At 39.0% G+C, this 20,580-nt stretch overlaps 1 protein-coding gene across 1 annotated transcript in view; it reads left to right on the forward strand.

Moving 5' to 3' along the window:
• LOC122738426 (thrombospondin type-1 domain-containing protein 4-like) overlaps nucleotides 1-20,580 on the forward strand; it is a 406,762-nt gene that overhangs the window by 220,491 nt on the left and 165,691 nt on the right. The window contains exon 6 of the mRNA XM_043980469.1: nucleotides 17,634-17,736. Coding sequence (XP_043836404.1) covers nucleotides 17,634-17,736 — 103 coding nt within the window. The remainder of the gene's footprint in view (nucleotides 1-17,633; nucleotides 17,737-20,580) is intronic.

The following is a 20,580-nucleotide window of genomic DNA, read 5'->3' on the forward strand; positions in this document are numbered from 1 at the left end:
TTGCTAACATTTTATACATCTCATGGTTACCAGATCCTTTTATCAGATACCCTTGTAATTTTTGCTCATTTTCCTTGCAAATAATTCAATTACTGACTGTTTATGTGGACTCTGACCTTCCCACTGTATCTGTGTCACCTTGATCTTGCTAGTTTTGTTGTTGTTGCTGTTATTGTTGTTGTTGTTGTTGAGTTGTTTCAGTCACGTCCTATTCTCTTACCCCATTTTGGGTTTTCTTGGCAAAGATACTAGACTAGTTTGCCATTTCCTTCTCCAGCTCATTTTACATATGAGGAAACTGAAGCAAACTGGGTTAAGTGCCTTGGTCAAGGTCACACAAGCTAGTAAGTGCTGAGGCCAGATTCAAACTCAGATCCTCCTAAATCCAGGGCCAGTGTCACCTAGCTGCTGTCTATGCTTGTTTCCCTCATTGCTAAGTTCATCTCTTCGATGAATGCTGCCTTTCATGTGTACTATGCCTCCCCAGTCCTGGCTCTTTTCCCATTCTCTTCAGCTATTAGAATCCAGTGTAAATAGTCTCTCCAAACCATAACCCTTCAGCCTGCTTAGAAAACACAATAAATCCAAGCCCCTGAAGCTTGTAAGTTCAGAATTCATATGCTTCCCTGCCCTGGTTATTGGTTGTCTTCTTGGCTGGGCTGCTATGTTCTTGGTAAGAAGATTAAGTATTTGCTTACTAAGGTAGGTTTTTTTATCTTTCCCCTTGTACTGACCATGCCTCAGCACTTCCCTTTCTGAAAAGCTTTGCTAAAATGCTGGGGTAAAAAAAGAATGAGATAGGTAGAAAGGTAGAATTTAATTAACCAGTATTGGACTGATGAGAAAACTATTAGAAAGAAGTCAGATTCATTTCTTTTCTGCCTTTTCCCTGAACTGGTATTTCCCTGGTCTTCCTACTTGCTGGAAGGGGAAGAGTCAGTATGAGGGAATATAAATAAGTTTTCCTTAAGTAGGATATTTGGAAAGTTATGACAAATATTAATTAATCATCAGCTATGTGAGAGGGCAGTATGCTAACTAAGTACTATGGATATGAAGAAAGGCAGACACAGTCCTGCCCTTTAAGAACTTATATTCCAGTTGGGGAATCCCTGCCTGAGCTCCAAAGTAGCACTTCAGGACCTACACCCAAGAAAATGACCAATAGGCCACCAATCTATTCACTTATCTTAGATATTTATTGGAATCAGCAGTTAAGGGCCTGCATTTCCCCCAAGAGCTCATTACATCAGCAGGATACAAATAGTACCTCAGATTCAACTTTCAAGTGTGTGTTTTGTTATTTTTTTGTTTTTGTGAGGCAATGGGGGTTGAGTGACTTGCCCAGGGTCACACAGCTAGTAAGTGTCAAGTGTCTAAGGCCGGATTTGACCTCAGGTCCTCCTGAATCCAGGGCCAGTATTATCCACTGTGACACTCAAGTGTTAAAAGAAGAGCGCTATACTAAGTCCAACTCAGAATTCCAGAATCCCGGAACTGAAGACCCCATGGAAACCATCTGGTTCAAGCCTTTCCTGAATAGAAATCACTTCCTCAAGTGGTCACCTAGAATCCCTTAGTGATGCAGAACTTACATCTCTTGGAGCAGTTGGTTCCATTTCTGGATCACTTTAATTGGCAGGAAGTTTTTTCTTTTACCCAAATCTAAATCTGCCTCTCTGCAACTTGGCCCATTGTGCCTGGTTTTGTCCTCTGGCACCTAGCAGAATAAGTCCAATCTTCATTCTACATGACAGCCTTTCAGATACTTGAAGATAGCCAGCATAGCCTATCTAGAGGACTTTCTTCAGGGAATACATACCTAGTTCTTTGAACCACTATTCATATGGCATCACCTTGGGTGTCTTTACCATGCTGGTTAACCTCCTCTGGATACTATCTAGCTTGTCAATGGTTGTCCCAAAGTATGGCTACCAGAATTAAGCAGAACACTCCAGATGGAGTCTGATTAGGACAAAGTAGGGTGGATTGTCACCCACCTTGTTTCTGAACACTATTATCTCTGATAATGCAGCCTAAGATGACATTAGCTTTTCTGATTGCTATGCCTCTTCTATCTTGTACTCAAGAATTTGACTTTTTAAATTTTGTAGAATCTTATATTTATGTATTTAAAATTTTTATCTCCTTAGATTTGGCCCATCATACTAATGTATCAAGATATTTTTTGATTGACAGTGTGTGTTAATTATTCTCAATTTGGGCTGCCTCCAAATTATAAAGAAATGACTTCTGCCTTTATCCAAGACATAGTAAAATTCTAGAACAGCACAGGACCCAAGACATTTCCCTAGGGCATTCTACTGGAGACCACATATTGATACATTAATGATCATTCTTTAGGTCTAGTCATTCAGTCATTTCTAAAACCAATTAATAGTACCTTATCATTTTGTCCATAAGAATAGTACAAGAAACTGTAATTACTTGGTTGAAATCTAGTCATGGCTACAGAATTTCTCTGAGCTAACAGCCTAGGAACTCAACTTAAAAAGGGAGTGAGTTTCGTCTGGCCTGATCTGTTCTTAATGAAGACATGCTGGCTCCTAGTGATAAACCATTTCCCTTTTTAAAGTGCTTATAAATCTTCCCTTAAATATTGTGTTTTAGATTTTTGCCAGGATTCAAAGTCAATCTCATTGACCTGTAGTTTGTAGATCTTACCCCCTATTTTCTTTTTGTTGAAAACTAGAATATTTCCCTTTTTTAGTCCTATAGTATCTCCTTTATTTTTCATGATCTTCATAGATCACTGACAATAGCTCAACAATGATGTTGGCCAGCTCTGTTAGTACACTGTGATGTAGTTTCTCTAAGTCGGATGGCTTTAACATTGGGAACAGGTAGGTATTCTTTTTTTTTGTGAAAAATATTTTTATTGATATCTTTTGCTTTTATATCCCCTAGATTTCCCCTTGTATCTCTCTGTATCCTTCCCCTCTACAGTCCCAGAAAGCCATTCTGTCTAACAAGGAGGGGGAGAAAATTAGAAAAACCAATAAATACATTAAAAATATATTATGTGCAATGTTTCACATTGTACTCTCTATCCCAGCAAAAGAATGGGGGGATGCCTTCTTATATCTCCTTTCTGGGACCAAGTTTATTATTTGTAATTTTTTATTGCTTTATGGTAGTTGTTTTTTCTCTTTACATTGTTATAGCTATTGTTTTCCTGCTCTTCTTATTGTTCTTTGCATCAGTTTATGTAAGTCTTTCCATGCTTTTCTGAATTTATTATATTCTTTCTTATAGCACATTAATACTTCATGACATTCTTGTACCACAATTTGTTTAGCCATTACCCAGGGATGAGCATCTACTTTGTTTATGGTTCTTTGCTCCTATAAAAAGTGCTGTTATATATATATACATATATACATATACATATATATATATATACATATACATATATATTGGTTCTATGGAGACTTTCATTTTTAAGTGACCTCCTTGGGATACATGGCTGGAAGCTAGATATTCTAATACCACCTCAGACTCTTACTAGTAGTATGATCTTGTACTAGCCATTTACTCTAGCAGTTAATTGTTTTTCTCCATTGTCATGTTATCATTCCATCTCTCCACAATGAACAGTCCTATCTCTTCTTTGATCTTCCCCTTGTCCCCAGTGTATAACATAAGCCCTCTGTGTTGCTTTTTAGCATCTATCACCAGCTTTGGATCATCCTGAGCTCTAGAAGTCTTGACATTTCTCATAGGCTGAAAAGCTGTCACCCAGAAGGGGGACATTTTTCTTCTTAGCCCCAGAGGGGAAAACAAGGCAAAATGAATGTGAGTTGCAAGGAAGCAAATTTAGTTTTGATGTAAAGAAAAACTTTTTTTTTTTAACAATTAGAACTATCCAAAGGTAGACACAGGGTGCCTTGGGAAGCCGTAGGCTCCCTGTCTTTGGAGAACATCAAGCAAAGGTAGGGTGACCACTCTAGAGGGAATTCTTTTTGGAGTATAGGCTGGACTGGAGATCTACTTCCAACTCTAAAATTCAGTGGTTTTGCCATACTTGTCTTCACTTTCAGTTACCTGCCTTGTTTCAATTTTCTCTATTTGTGTGTGTATATGAGTGTTGTTTTTTAAATAGGGTAAGTCAATCCATGAATTCCCTACACAGTCATTTATGCCTTAGATAGTCCCCTCCTTTTCATTCTCATCAGCAGCCTGTGTCCCAATTGTTTAATTCTGGACCTATTCCTGAATCCTTTCTGTCCAGTTTACTGGGCTCTCATCAGGAGTGCCTGCTCAGAATACTGGTCCAGATGTTAGCAAATTCACACAAGGCATGGTTGGGGGGAGGGATGGGGGAAGAGAGGAAGACAGTATAGTGGGGAGAAGAGGGCTGACCCCTGGATGCTGCTGTTGTGGAGTTACTTACCTGAACTGATCCAAACACAAGTCCCCTGGAAATTTCACTGTTCTGCACATAATTCCTCTGTACATTTGGGGGTCAGCCAACTGAGATAAGCAGCAGGGAGAAGTTTCCTCTGCTGAATGTCATAGCTGCTACAGAACAGCTGCTTCCAGAGGGGAGGGGTAGCTCCTCCCCTCAGTGAGGCTCAAGCTCTGGCTCCCTGGCTTCACTCTGGGGTCCATTAGTCTCTTTGCTTTTGCAACCAGACAGTGATCATTGAGTCTGTCAGAAATAGCTTCATGTCTCCAGTTTCAACAAGGGCTTAATTCCACTCTCAAGGATGAGCTTACACAGATGACTGTCCCTGCTGTACTGGACAATGGGCCTCTTCCTCTGTGTCCACATGGATCAATTGTTAGCCAAGTGAGCCTTTGGGAAAGTGGTAGACAATTCTGACTCTGCCTGTCAGCATAGTGAGCCTACCTCCAACAAAGTACCTCAAACCTTTATAAGTTGAAAGACTACATGTTAGAGATCTGGGGATCTTTTTTACTGGGGTGGGGAGAGGGTGATGATTTCAGCTTTGTAGTCAATGAGTCAAGTCAAGTCAACAAGCAATTATTGAACACCTGCTATGTGCCAATATTGTGTTAAATGCTAGGGGTTAAAAAAAGGACAAAAATGGTACCCACTCTCAAGAAGCTCCCATTCTAATAAATGAGACAACATGCAGGCAATCATGTACAAAAAAAGATATGCAGGATAAATTGGAGATAATACTAGAGGAAAGCAATAACATTAAAGAGAATTGAGAAAGATCTCTTTTTATATCCAGTAAAATAAAGTCAGAAAAATTTGTCTGTGGAGGTTTGAATATATATTAAAGGTGTGCTCTATAGGTTAGATAAATGCCACCTTCGAAGAAAACACTTCACAGAATCATAGCTCTTAAATCTAGAAGGTACCCAAGAGGTCATGTAGTCTAATTTCCTCGTTTTATAAGTGAGAACATTGAAGTCCAGGGAAATTAAAAGACTTGTCTAAAGTCATGCAGGCAGTGTCAGAGGTGACTCTTGAACGGGAAGTCCTCCGAAATTAGACTCACTGTTCTTTCTGCTGTCATGTTCTGCCTCCCTCAAGAGCAAGGCAGTTTTATATCCACAGACGACAATTCTGGATCTAGAATGTTAGACTCTAAGAGAAAAATAAGACATATCACACTTCCAAAGGAGTCATACCATCAATTTACTTTGCTACATTATCAAGATAAGTAAATCTCTGCCTGCAAATGGAAGGTCCTTTTTTAATGATTCACATATTACTCAGAAGCCTCTGACTTCCTGGAATTTCCATTAAAGATTCCAGTTTCCCCAACAAGCACTTGAAAAACACCACAATTTTATCTGATAGTAAGGATCCTTTTTTCTAAAGGTAACCAAGGTTATGTCATGTCATCACTTTGGTGACTATGATTGATGGTGGTGGAAGCATGATTCATAAGAGAGCAGTTGTTGGAAAACAGACAAAGCAAACCAGTACTCTTGTCAAAATGCAAATTCACAGAAAAATGCTAAGGAGCAAAAAGATCGTGCTTAGCATGTGCCTTATAGGTATGTTTCTGAGTAAGGATAATGGTAAATTGGCCCATGAGATTTAGTCTTGCCTTAGTCTAGATGGGAAAAAAATAGTATGCAGTCCTTGTTATTTGTTCAATTATTTTTCAGCCTGTCTGGAAAACTAATAGGCTCATAATTGATAGTCTTGCCTCTAGTCCAATTGTATGGCTTCATGTGGACTGGAAATAGTAATGACTCTATAGGAGGCAAGAGAGGATTGATGAGATACTGAAAAGAATTGTTGTATAAAGGAGGGAAGCTGAGGTTATTCCTGTCATGGTTGTGTCCTGGAGCTTGTTCCTGGGTATTACTTCTCTGAGGTTAAGGACTTATACTCACTGCTGACATTAAGATAATGTAGTTCTAGGTTGAGTCTGTAGTCTACACGATCATTGTCGGGACCCAGACTCTAGGATAGGATAGAATCCAAGTCTCTATCCTATACCCAGACGCTGAGGGAACCACAAAAAAAGACCAGGGCCTCCAAATGACCTCTTCAAAAACAAGTCTAGCCAGATATCACATACAGAAAATGCAGAGGGAAACAAGGAGGTCTTCATGCCTAAATCACTTGCTCTTTCAAACCACCTGGTCATTCACTCCCACATTCTTTCATTCACTGTGTGGTGAATTGAGTCAGCTGTTTTCATCTGTAAATCAGTCCTATTCTTATGCATTGATCCCATCTGAGTAAGGTTTCCTTGTAACTCAGGTGTAGACAGAACTGCCAGAGTTCATCTCCGGTTTGGGGCCCCATCTGTACTTTTGTACTTGGTTGCCATTTTTAAAAACATCCCCTCCCCGCCAAAAAAACAAAAACAAAAACCCAAACCAAACCTCCAAACAAACCCAGGTGGCTTTAATATTTCAGTAAGGTAGAAACTGAGGTTTATGACTTAGGGGTAAAAGTTAAGACATGAGAAGAGTAAAAAAAAAAAAAGGTTTGGAATGATTATTGTGAAGAATATGAGATAGGATGTCAAAGAGCAGTTGAAGTTATATGGATTACATTTATGATGTGTGGAATCAGTGTGATCTCTTGAAATTCTCAAACAATACTTACTAAGCTGGGAGTGAAAATGAATTAATTAGATGGGGGGGTGTTACAGCATGGCTGAATATAAACAGTTGGGAATTCTCAAAAGTCAAGGGGAGGGTTAAGGAATTTGAAGATGGTGCCTAGGGAATGATTTAAATAGCAGATGGAGGAGTGGGTAGAAGAACAAATGAAGATAATGTGTGTTTGGGGGAATAGAGTGGAGAATAGGGAAGGGAGAAGATATAAGGAGGATGAAGAGTAAGCTCAAGAAGAGTGAGGTGGAGGAGAAGTGGAAGTATAGGGAGTTAGGTGAGAGTTGAGGTTTGGAGGTTGTAGGTTTAGAAATGGAAGGCACTTTAATGATTATGTGATAGAACATGTTCCTTCCCTCCACCCCATCTCAACCTTTTGCAGATGAGGAAGCCCAGAGAAGGTATGTAACCTGCCCAAAGTCACACAGGTAATAAGCATCACTACGAGGATTTGAACTAGGTCAAAAGCAGACTCTGACTCCAAATCCAATGCTCTTTCTACTACTCTGAGTTTGCAAGTTCAGGTATGCTCTTTTAGGAAAGCTCAGTCTGGAATTACCAGGTAGCCATCCATGACCAAGAGGATCTTATGGGAGCAAAGAGAAAGAAGAAATGAGTTTAGGATTTTGTCAATGGGCTAGTTTTGGCTTGGGTCCAAGGTGTAGCCATATAATTTTGTGGGAGAAGTGAAAGTGCAATAAAGGCTTTTAGAGGTGAGAAATCTAACGACTTGCAAGAATCATCAGTGTAAATATTGAAGTCATTTAGGGTAATGGCAAGGGGTGGGGTGAAGAGGTGAGAGTTGTATTATGTTTACCTGTGTAAATGCCTTTTTTCCCTTTATTAGACTCTAAACTCTCTGAGGGCAGGGACCATATCTTATTTATTGCTCTATCTCCTCCTACTGCATAGTGCAATGCGTTGATCATAGATCCTTAATAAATGTGTTTTTGGAATGAGTAAGACTATGAACCAAGTGCTAAATTTATTTAGAAAAGTGGGAAAATGTCCTGGAAGAAAATGAAGGCAGTAAAAGGGTGATATAATCGGTCTGCATGAACACTGAAGGAAGAAAGCTTACCAAGAATGGTGACTGAATGGTTTAGAAATGGTTTCCCATTCTGAGAGGAAAAACAAAAAACAAAACAAAAAGTCACTAAATGAGGAAGCTAAGGGGATGGATAAGTAGATTGATTGCTGGCCTTGAAGTCAAGAAGACTTGCATTCCAATATGGCCTCAGACATTTACTAGCTATGTGACTCTGGGCTAGCCACTTAACTTTGCCTGAATGTCCTCTTCTGTAAATTGGGGATAATAATAGCACCAAATCCACAAGGTCATTGTCAGGATCAACTGAGATCACATGTATAAAGTTCTTTGTAAACTTTAATGTATTACATAAATTCTAACTATTATTATTAGTTTTAAGTTGTTTTTAATTGTGTCTGACTCTTTGTGACCCCATTTGGAGTTTTCTTGGCCAAGATACTAGAGTGATTTGTCATCTCCTTTTCTAACTTATTTTACAGAAGAGAAAAGTGATGCAGTGTTAAGTGACTTGCCTAGGGTCACACAGCCTAGTAAGTGTCCAAGGCCACATTTGAACTTGATCTTATGGATGCCAGGCCCAGAACTCTATCCACTGTGCCACCCAATTGCCCTTATTATTACTTAAAGTATTCTATAAATGTTTTCTTAGAGGAATCCTGGTACTGTGGATAATTTGGGGCTTGGTGTCATCAAGACCTAGGTTTAAATTCAGTTTCTGATATCAGCTCTTACCCTGGGCCAATCACTAAATTTCTGGGGACCCTAGCACTTATCTACCAAGTCATAGGATTGCTTAACTGTACTGCTGAGGTGGATTCTTTGGTGGTCCGTTGAGTTGGGGGGATAGAAAGGTGCAGAGAAACTCTAAGTGGAGATGGTTTTAAGCCAAGGAGTTTAGGGAAAAGCTAGATTTCAATAAATTCAAGTAGATAGATGATGGATGTAGAGTTTGTGCATACCTTCCTGGTATATATCTGGAATAAGACCTCATTACCTCTGTCTCTTGGGTTCCCTGGCTTCCTTTGAAAATCAGCTCAAAGTCCATTGTTAAGCAGGAGTGCATTCCTCAGTCCATCCATTTGCTAATGTCTGTCCTTCCATGTTACTTCCCATTGTTCTATTCTTATATATAATTTTTTATTTACATGTTGTCCTTCCCATTAAATTATAAGCTCGTTATAAACTTCTTGAAGATAGAGAATTCAGGTTTTTTTTGCCCCTGCCCCTTATATCCTCAGCACATACCTGGACTACTGACATAATTCTCAATGTTGTCAAATGGTTTGACATACCTGATATATAGTAATAAATGCTTGTTGTCTATGACTGAATAGTACAAAAGTCCCAAAGTAGAAAGGGTTAAGATAGAGAGAGATGGAACTTGAGTCAATCTATATTTGGGTTAGAACAATTTACCCAGGAATATAAATTGGGAGGCCATAAAAGGGACCTTCAATTTATGTCTTGGATTATGATAAAAGATGATAGAGATTAGTGTAGGCTGGAGACACATATTAGTTTTAGAAGGGAAGGTATGAATAGGTAGAGTTCCCTCAATGAAGAGGGGAAGCTGTGTGGTATAATGGATAGAGTGCTAGGACTAAAATCAGGGAGATTCATCTCCCAGAGTTCACATCTAGCCTTGGATGTTTACTAGCTGTGTGACCCTGGGCAAGTGACTTAACCTTGTTTGCCTCAGTTTCCTCATCTGTAAAATGAGATGGGGAAAGAAATGGCAAACCACTCCAGTGTCTTTGCTAAGAAAGCCTCGAATGGGGTCACAAAGAGTAACACTACCGAACAACAGTCAGTGAAAAAGCAACAAGAGAGACAACAGACATTCATTAAGCACCTACTATGTGCAAAAGGTAGTCCCTACCCTCAAGGAGCTCAAAATGGAATACAGCATGACAAATTAATTACCCTCTGAATTTGAGTTAAAATTCCCTGGCATGAGTCCCCACAAATCTCACTCCAAGGATTTTTTCAGGCTCATTCTGATGACAGTTTGAGTTGGAAAGGGGAGGAAGGGACTAGAACACTACCTTCACACATCCTTCTCTCAAGTATTTCTGAGGCCCTCCACAATCAGGCCCTAACCTACTTTTCTAGGTACATCTCTCACTTGTTTGAACTCTGTCTTTCATCCCAACTGGACTAAACTAGTGGAAATTTAAAGAACAGATTTACAATGTATTGATAGGTTATTATCAATTTTCTTCATCTGCTGTCTTGGTCCCTTGGAAATACCAGTGATTTGGGGGTGATGGGTAGGAACAGCAGGTTCCATACATCAGAGGTGTCAGACTCTAGCTACAAAACTTCCAGAGTGCTCCCAAAGCAGATTAGAAGACAATTGTGAGAGGGCAGCTAGGTGGCACAGTAGATAAAGCACCAGCCCTGGATTCAGAAGGACTTGAGTTCAAATCTGGCCTCAGACTAGCTGTGTGACCCTGGCCAAGTCACTTAACCTTCATTGTCCCACCAAAAAAAAAGATACTTGGGAAATATTTAACAAAATAAATAATTTAATACAACATAGGTGACATTAATTTGTGGTTTTCTGTCAGTCAGCTTCTCTCAGGAATCTGTTTCTATCTGAGTTTGACCTTAGTGTTGCACACTATTTGCCCTAGGCTTAATAGACATTTGCCGTGTCCACTTGAAGACTGGGGAAGGCTGGGCCCATGCTTTTCTGATATATCAAATGTCTGCAGTCAAAGGAGGGAGGATGTTGCTAGAGATTAACATTCCCCTTCCCCCTAAATCTGCACACACCTGTGTCCAGAGCTGTGGCTCATTTTGTGCCCAAGGCATGTACCACCAATGGTAAAAATAGCATGAAAGATACTGTCAGTAGAGGGCATGAAGATAAATATACTGTTGTGAAGGTGCAGCAGTGGGTGGGTGGGGGGGAGCCAGGCTGAGCTGGGGAAGAGTTTGCCATAGGATGCTGCATTGCAAGTGCTGTCAGTTCAATTGGTCAGCCTGAGATGATGGCCTGGCCACTTTACTTTAATTTGCCTGTGTCCCACCAGTAGTTCTAGTGGAGAGGAACATGGGATTGACAGGAGGCTATAACTTGATCCCTGAATCCCACAAACATGTCATCATCCTCAGCATATGCATCTGATTCTCAAGAGGAGTTAAATGCAGGCAGAGAATAAGGGGGAACACCTGAGTGAAATGGAACTATACCCCCTCACCATCACCACCACCATTGAGCCTGTCTCAGGGGGTTTAAGAGCAACTTTTCTACTACGTCAGAGTTGGGACATATAACAAGTTAGGATAAAGGACCAAGCTCTGTTGCAATTCATTTTTAAAAATTGAACTCTTGATATAATTGCTGTAGGGCAAAGCTTTAAACTGTAGGTTGCAAACCCATATGTGGTCACATAACTGAAGGTGGGAGTTTGAAATTTTTGGCAGTAAATGTTTGATTTTGTATACCTATTTTATATGCCTACATACCTGGGGTCATGTAAATATTTCTTGGGTGAAAAGAGGTCATGAGTGGAAAAAGTTTAAGAAGCCCTGCTGTAGGGAACAATTGGAGAAGAAAGTCCCTCTCCTAATGCATAGTAGCTACTGCTCTGCAAGTTCTCCCCCCCATTTCCCCCTCTCGCCCCTCTTTCTCTCCTCTCTCTCTTTCTCTCCCTTTCCCATCTCCTCTTGGAATGGAAACTCTGACCAGCTCTGTTTTTGACATTGTCAGGTTTGCCTCTCCTTAGGCAGCTTGACATCAACCCCTGTCCTGCCAAGAGTTAACCATATTGGTGCCAGACTTAGTGTGGGTATCATCCTCTGCCTCCCCAGAAGGGGAGATTAAGGGAATGCATCCCTAGACATGCAGTTTTAAGGAATTTCTCAGGGAGCACTGGGAGCCTAAGACAGTCACTTGGGCAGAGTCAGCCAATATGTGGGAGGCAGCACTTGACCTGGACCTTCCTGCCTTCAAGACTATCCCTGTCCATCATGCCACACCGAGTTGTATTTTGACTCTTGGTATTTTTAATTTTTAAAAATCAGACCTGTGACTTTATCAGTGTAGGGAGCTCTTAGTTGGGAACTTCCTTCACCAGTGCTTCTGCTCTGTAGCTTATAGCCTCAGAGAGTTAGTTGTTTGGGGGCCCTGAGAGGTTGTGTCTTTCCCAGAGTCACACAGTCTGTGTTAGATGTCAAATTCAGGTCTTAGTGACTTAAAGATCAGCTTTCTGGCCATCATACTTCACTGCTTAAAATAGTAAAACAAGCAACAACAAATATCTTTCCTTTTTAAAAACCATAAAAATGTTTTACCAGTTTTTTTTTTTTGTGCTTTGTGAGAATTGTAATGGGGGTGAGGGGGAACATGGACAAGGGCATCAAGCTATAGTAATTTTGCATTTTCAGATGACATGTTGACAATAAGTGTCTTGTCCTCTTGAAATATACAACTTAATTCTGGATAATAATGTAAGAATCCAATGTATATAAATTTTTTTTAAAAAAAGAATCCAATGTATGCAGTTAATGTTGCTTTTTCTCCTGAACTCAGTTTGGAAATAACTCCTACTAAGGCAGATCTGGTACTGTTTGAATAAGGCACATTGACTATCTTTGTGCCAGTTTACTCCCTACCTCCCACCCCAGATATTATCTCTTCTTCTAGAGATGGTGATCAAATTAATACCACTATTCCTGGAAAGGATGAGTCAGTTAATTGCTTTATGCCCCAATTCACCACTCCCACAACTTCCCCAAACAAAATACCAATCTTAGGTGACCAACTCTGTTATTTGTATAGTCTTCCTCTATTAGACTTTAGGTTCCTTGAGGGTAGGGACTGTCTCTTCTATTTGAATTCCCAACTTTGCACATGTAGATATATTTTTGAAAGAAGTTTCTCCATAGACCTTATGTCTTCCAACATTTAGGTGATCTCCCTTTTTTTGAAGGAGAAAGTTTGCTAACACTTTCTGGAAACTGGGATCTTTGCAAAGAAAAGAAAGTACCTCCCTGGCATTATGATTGGCTTAGGACTCTTCCTTCTCATTCTCTTCTCCAAAAAAAAAAAAAAAGTAAGAAAGAAAAAAGGGAAAAAGGAAAGAAAACAAAACAACAGCTCGAGACCACTGGAATAAGGCAAATACCCTCTCCCTATCCTTGTTACTGTCAGCTCCTGATCTCCCATGTCAGTCCATCAGTTTTTTTTTTTTCAGTGACTTTAGTTCCTGACTCATGATCTTCTCCAACCCATTCCCTACATCATCTTTTGATAATTCATTTTTTACCCTATTGGCTTGTTTTGCATTTCCCTCAACAATCTGATCATTAATTCCTCAGTATTTTCAATTCCGGTGACCTCCTCCTCTGCTCCATGTCAGTTTCACACTGACCCAATAACAATGTAGATCTTACTATATCTCAGAATTTAACTTATTCTTAAATCCACAGGTTTGAAATTCAGCTCTCTAATGAAAAACTTTTGTCTTTTAAATATCACATTCTATCATGCCAAATATACTTACTATTCTTGTGACTGCTAGTATCTTGGATTATCTCATCACCACTTCTGTGGCATCATTGGGCCTCTAAATCTAAAGAAGCCTATATTTCGTAAAAATGTAAAGTATGTTTTTTTTAATTTTATGTGTGCTTTAATTTTTTATTTTTCTGCTTAATAATTTTTGGTTTTTAAAGACTATAACTTTAAAAAATTAAGCCTCCTCCTATGTATGTTATAAAATTTAAAGTCACCTATTGATTGTTGAGTGGCTTAACAAATTATGGCACATGACTGTAATGCAATATTATTTCACCATAAAAATGAGAGATGATTTCAGAGAATCATGGGAATTATGACCTGAAACACATTGAAATGAGCAGAACCAGGAGAAGAATTTATATCAGAATAACATTGTAAAGAAAAATAGCTTTGAAAGATTTAAGACCTCTAATCAATCATCTCTCCAGAGGACCTCTTATGAAACGTTACTTCCTAATGTAGAGGTGATGAGTTCAAGATAAAGAAATAAATGTATTTAGACATGGACATTGTGCGAATTTGTTTTTGCTTGATTATGATTATATATTACAAGGATCTTTTTCCCTCTCAGGTTTTATTTGGTAGGGAAGGGGAGAGAAATGGTTAGGAAAATGGATGCTTCCCCTAAAAAGGTACATAAAACATTTTTAAAGAAATACACAGAACTGAAGGGTAGAAGGGAGCACAAACCTAGAGGACAGTTTTGAAAGTAAGCTTCAGAATTTATTATGTTCTTTTAAAAGAAGACAAAGTGGTTATGAAATTCATGATTTCATATACAATCCTCTTTTTCTGTGTTCTGCATACATGGACATGCTCACTATGGGAGTGTTTAAGTTCAGAACAAAAATAAATTGGAGTGGATTATTGTTCACTAGTGGTCTCTGAAGTCTCTTCTAACTCTAAGAGTCTGTAGACTTTGTTTTGTAAAAAAAAAATGATTGAGATCTAAGAATACCTTAGCAAGAGAGTGTTGGGAAGGAAGAAGGGGGCTTTTTTTTAGAATCGGAAACCTCGATCAACCTCTTAGAAAAGCCAATTACCTGACTGCTGAAATAACAACCTTGAGTTTTTAGGAGATTTGTGTCAGAGTTTCTGCAAGCTCAAGTTTGTTTTGGCCAACTCAGAAAAGGATGCAAGAAGTGCACTTGATAACCATTTTTAATTGGCTTACACAACTAGTAGTCACTGGTAAAAATGTCATTCACTTATTTTTAAAAATGGCCGAAGAGAAGTAGCCCTTGGCAGACCTTTTTTGGAGGGAATCAAGGAAGAAGCCTAGATATTTGGCTGAAACTTCTCTTTATCCATCCTGGCTACAAATCAGGCCTCTTTAAGCTTGGAAACCTTGAACTTTGGCAAGGCAGAGGGCTCAGGTCTGACAAATAGGCTGAAAGGTTGGGGTTTGGCTCCTTTATCCAGATCTATGTTCACTACAGCTGAATGAATTGTAGGGAATTGTGACTACCCTTTTGATAGAGCCCAGAGTAATTAATGGGAAAAGAATGTCAGTTCTAGGCAGATTTTATGATGCACATCCTTGGCCCTGACTTGAGTTAAATAGATGTGATGCATCTCCTGAGTTACTGAGAGTAATTATGAAAAAAGAAAGTGTATGAATTCTTCAAATGTGGTCTCTGGGGTAGTGACATCAGACACATCTATGATTATCTTAAAGTAATTGACATTACTAACATCCTATTTAGAAATGACATATGATATCCCTTGTTATCCATGGGAACTAGAACCTGCTTCTATGATATAATAACTCATTTCTCCTTTCAGTGATCTGTTTTTCTGAAATAGATCTTCATGACTAGATTATTCTTTGATGCAACAATCAAGCAGTCTTCTTAGCTAAAATAACGTTTTTCTTTATTTGAAACTATCTGATTGTTAATATTCTAGGTTCAATAGGCACCTTTCCATAGCCTTGTTAGTAGCATTTGGTAAGATTACAGAAGTCAAAGCTAAAAAGACAAAACAAACAAAAGAAACAAAAACCTGGCCATAACAAGGTACATTAATAAGCAGTTGGCTTCTGGGATAAACCCCATCCAAGCCAGTCAAATGCCTGGGGGTTGGCAATCCTAATTGTTGGTCATATCTATGATTTATTTTGTTTCTGAGTCCTTAGGATTACTATCCTCAATTATAACATTGTTTCTATGGGAGAATATGATCCATTTTATAACCATCTACTTTATGATTTAGTTTCCAGAACTAAATTCTGACCAAAAAAAAAAAAAAAAGAAACTTCACGTATTCTTCCAATGTTTATTTTATTGGCCCCTAATTGAATCCTGCATTTGATCTACTCATCTACCTTTTCAAATTGCTGACCTGTGTGGATTCTTTAAATTGAGAGAATGAGAAATTCTTTATTAGAGTCATAACACATCACACCTGTAATCAAGGGATAGATGACATAACTAATTATCTCCTTGAGGTCAGAGACTGTTTTTAATCATTTGTTTTCTCTTAGCATAGTATGGGGCACATACTTATGTTCTTGTTGTTGTGGTTGTTGGTCAGTCTTGTCTGGCTCTTTGTGACCCCATGGACCACAGCATACCAGGCCCTGCTAGCTTTACTATCTCTCGAAGTCTGTCCAAGTTCATGTTCATTGTTTCCATGATACTATCCATTTCATTCTCTGCCATTCCCTTTTCCTTTTGCTTTCAATCTTTCCTAACATCAGGGTCTTTTCCAATAAGTCTCATCTTCTCATTATGTGGCCGAAGTATTAAAGCTTCAGTTTCAGTATTTGACTTTCCACTTAATAGCCTCAATTAGTTTCTTTAGGTATTGACTGATTTGATCTTCCTGTCAATGAGACTCTCAAAAAGTCTTCTCCAGCACCGCCATTTGAAAGTGCACTTCTGCAGTGCTCAGTTTTCCTTACATTGATACTGGAAAACCCATAGCTTTGACTATGCAGATCTTTGTTGGCTAGGTGATGCCCCTTCTTTTTAGTATGCTGTCCAGATTTGCCATGGTTTTCCTTCAAAGGACATTTTAATTTCAGTTTTCTTTTAACTTCATGGCTACAGTTGTCATCTGCAATGACCTTTGAGCCCAAGAATATAAAATCTGACTCTGCTTCCATTTCTTTTGCCTCTATTTCCTAGGAAGTGATGGGATCAATTGCCAAGATCTTAGGTATTCAATATTTGTTGAGTGAATGAGGAAAAATCCCCCTCTGAATATTTTCACCATGCTCTATAAAGAATAGGATATAAAGAGTCAAATGAGGGGGCAGCTAGGTGGCGCAGTGGATAGAGCACCGGCCCTGGAATCAAGAGTACCTGAGTTCAAATCCGGCCTCAGACACTTAACACTTACTAGCTGTGTGACCCTGGGCAAGTCACTTAACCCCAATTGCCTCACTAAAAAAAAAAAAAAAAAGAGTCAAATGAGATAACATATGTAAAGTGTTTTGTGTTTTGGAAGCCTTAAGGCATTATGTAAATGCAAGTGGTGATGGTGATGATGATGATGAATATAAAATATGTCTCCTGCTCTCAAGGAGCTTCTAGCATAATTATGGCAATAGGACATTTATGTAAGGAGATCCTAGTGTGAAAAGTAATAATTGAATGGCATAAATAATAAATGCTATATGAATTAGCTTGATTTGAAAAAGGGAGAGGTCAGTTCAGGTTCTGGTGTCCTGGGGAGGCTTCCTAAGGTAGGTAAAACTAGGCCTAGACTTTGAAGGAAAAATTAAACAAAGGAAAAACAAGCAAAAATTATAAGGAGAGCATTTCAGGCAGGGAAAATGACTTCAGTAAAGGCAATGCAATGACAATGCTCTAGATGTTTGTGGGATTGTGTATTTGAACAGTTCTAGAAGAACAGGGAGTGGAGTGTTCTAATAAGAGGTTGCAATTGTGGGACAGGAGACTGGGGCCAGGCTGTGGATGAATAATAGACCTGGATGCTAATTATATATTTTAACATTTGTTCTAATAGCAATGCCCAGAGAACAGTAGAAACATCCGGGAGGTACAGTGCGCATCCTATAACAACAAGCCTTTCATGGGTCGGTTTTATGAATGGGAACCGTTTGCAGAAGGTAAGAGAAAATGTAGATTACTTATGGTAATTATTTGCAAAAATTCTGTTGATTCTATTGATTATTGAATTTGAATTTATTGGATATATGTATCATTGGTGTCTGGCATATTATTTACAATTGTTTTTGCAATTGAAAGCTTGGAGTTGGAGGGTTTGTCCTAGTATGTAACCTTTGGGGAGCAGCCTAGAAAAGACCCATTTATGGCCTTTTATTTTCATTTTTTTAAATGATTTAGTATTATGTGTTGCTTTAGCTTGTTGAGTACCTGGGGTTTTCTTTTATTTGTCGACACTTAAAGTTCTAATATGTTTTTGGAACTAAGAAACAGATGAACTTGTTGAACTTGTTTTATTTTCTGTCAAGAATGATTTTTTTAGGGGGGGAGGGAAGATAAATTTACAGAATTAAAATATTTAATTGTTTCCTGTTATTCCTTCATTTTTCTCTTTTGTTTCTTCCATGGAATCTTTATTTTTTTATGTGGGAGGGGTATCCCTAAGTATGTACCATGTTGTTGCTAAAAGGGAAACAAGGCCAGTCTTTTGAATATGTGTTCTGAATCATTAAATATGTCTTTCAGTATGGCAGGAAAGAGTTATGCCCATGTTCTGATAGTAGAAGAGAAGATAGAGGATGAAAGTAGAGACATATCTGTTTATGTGGGGTTAATGGATGTTGCTAGTTCTTATCAGAGGAATTTTATCTTCCTAGTAAAGTTGCATATAAGATCATCTTTTGAGAGTAATGGTGGTAGGGTAGAAGATGGGAACTTAATATGATAGGTCAAGAAAAACTACAATGGGGGCAGCTAGGTGGCACAGTGGATAAAGTACCGGCCCTGGATTCAGGAGTACCTGAGTTCAAATCCAGCCTCAGACACTTGACACTTACTAGCTGTGTGACCCTGGGCAAGTCACTTAACCCCCATTGCCCCGCAAGAAATCAAAAAACAAAAACAAACAAAAAAAGCTACAATGTCAAGGAAATTTTTAAAAAGCAAATTAAAGGCATGCCAGAGCCTTAAGAAAGATCTGACATTAAAGACATTTGTGAAATAACTGGCCATGGAGTCATGGGATCACAGATTTCATTCTGGAAGGGAACCCAGAGGTCATCTTGTCCAACCCTCTCTCATATGGATGAGGAAACACAAGCTCAGAAATGAATGAAGGGGCTTGCTCAAAGTCACATGAGTGGTAAATTATAAAGTTTAGGAAGTAAAGCAAGTTTAGAATAGCTCAGAATGAAGCATGAATGAGTGAATGAAAGAAGTTAATATAATAGATAGAGCTTTGGCCCTGGAGTCAGGAAGATCTGAGTTTAAATGTGACCTCAGATACTTGCTAGTTGTGTGACCCTGGGGAAGTCACAATTCCTATTGTCCTCAGTTCCTCATTTGTAAAATGGGGACATGTTGAAGAAGGAAATGGCAAACCACTCCAGTATCTTTGCTAAGAGAAGCCCATGGATAAAAGTGCATGGAAGCACATCAAGTCAGACATGACTGAACAATAACACTTAATTATTAATATAACTGACTTTGTTATTTCCTATACATATTCTGTCTCCACTAGATCATTACTTCTCCCTATATTTATCCTCCAATCCAGCTTCAAAAGTAACAGATTTCTCTCATCTGTCAACATTAACCCTGTCATTTATATTCTGGAGCATATCCTTCACCATCTCAATGACCTCATTCCCAAAATTATCACTTTCTAGGGAGTGTGAGGGTCAAATTTAATATATGGAGAGTTAATTGAGTGGCTCACCGTAATATTGGGGTCCTGGAAATAATGAAGGACCTCTAGGTCCAAAGCTCCCTCCCCTCTGAAACTGCCTTTTTAGATATTTCTCCCAGACCAATAAGAAAGGAGCCTAACAGCCTCTTTTCCACAAATGAATCAGATTTTATTAATGGGAATAAAATAAACAGCAAAGGTGAAATTAATAAAAATCACAGATAAAGGAATAGGGAAAAAAGAAATACGGATAATCCTCCTAGCTCTAACCTAAGTCTAAACAATCCCCAACTTGCTTCCAATTCAGCTAATTCAAAAGAAAGCAGGGCTTTTATGTTAACTCACCACCTGGGGCATCTGCTTTTCTGCTGCTCACAACAATGGAAAGAAGGAAACTCAGCAAGCGTTTACTCTTCCTCCCCCAAAAGGGGAGGTCCTTCAAAACTGCCTGTGGTGAGTGGTTTCTCCTTCTGACATCAGCAGCATATGTCACTTCAGTGCAGGCCAGGTGTGGCCCCTCCCAATGAGTCAGCCAAATTCCAATAACCTTACCACAGGAGCAGCTAGATGGCACAGTGGATAGAATGCCAGAGCTTGAAGTCAGGAAGACCCGAGTTCAAATTTGACCTCAGACACTAGCTGTGTGCCTCTGGGCAAATCATTTAATCCTGTTTACCTCAGTTTCTTCATCTGTAAAATAAGTTAGTGGAAGAAATGGCAAGCCACTTCAGTATCTTTGCCAAGAAAACCCCCAAATGGGGTCACAAAGACTCAGACTTGACTGAAAATGACTAAACAATACAACAACAAGGAAAGGATTCTGGGATCAGATAGGCTCCCATCTTGGATGCTGAAGTCAGTTGGCATGATGGCTGGTGATGAGGTAAGAGAAAGAATGTAAGTAGATAGAAGACATTATCTAAACAGTAGAATAAATCTTAGACAGGTGTGAGAGAGTAGGCAAGAGAGGGGGTGGGCAGTATGCAACATTGGTATGGATTTTTAATATAGGGAGGCCAGTCAGGTACCATCTGGCGTAAAAGATAGCACACACACACACACACACACACACACACACAGATACACAAAGTTTAGTCCT

The sequence above is a fragment of the Dromiciops gliroides genome, chromosome 2 (assembly GCF_019393635.1).
Source record: "Dromiciops gliroides isolate mDroGli1 chromosome 2, mDroGli1.pri, whole genome shotgun sequence".
NCBI lineage: Eukaryota > Metazoa > Chordata > Mammalia > Microbiotheria > Microbiotheriidae > Dromiciops > Dromiciops gliroides.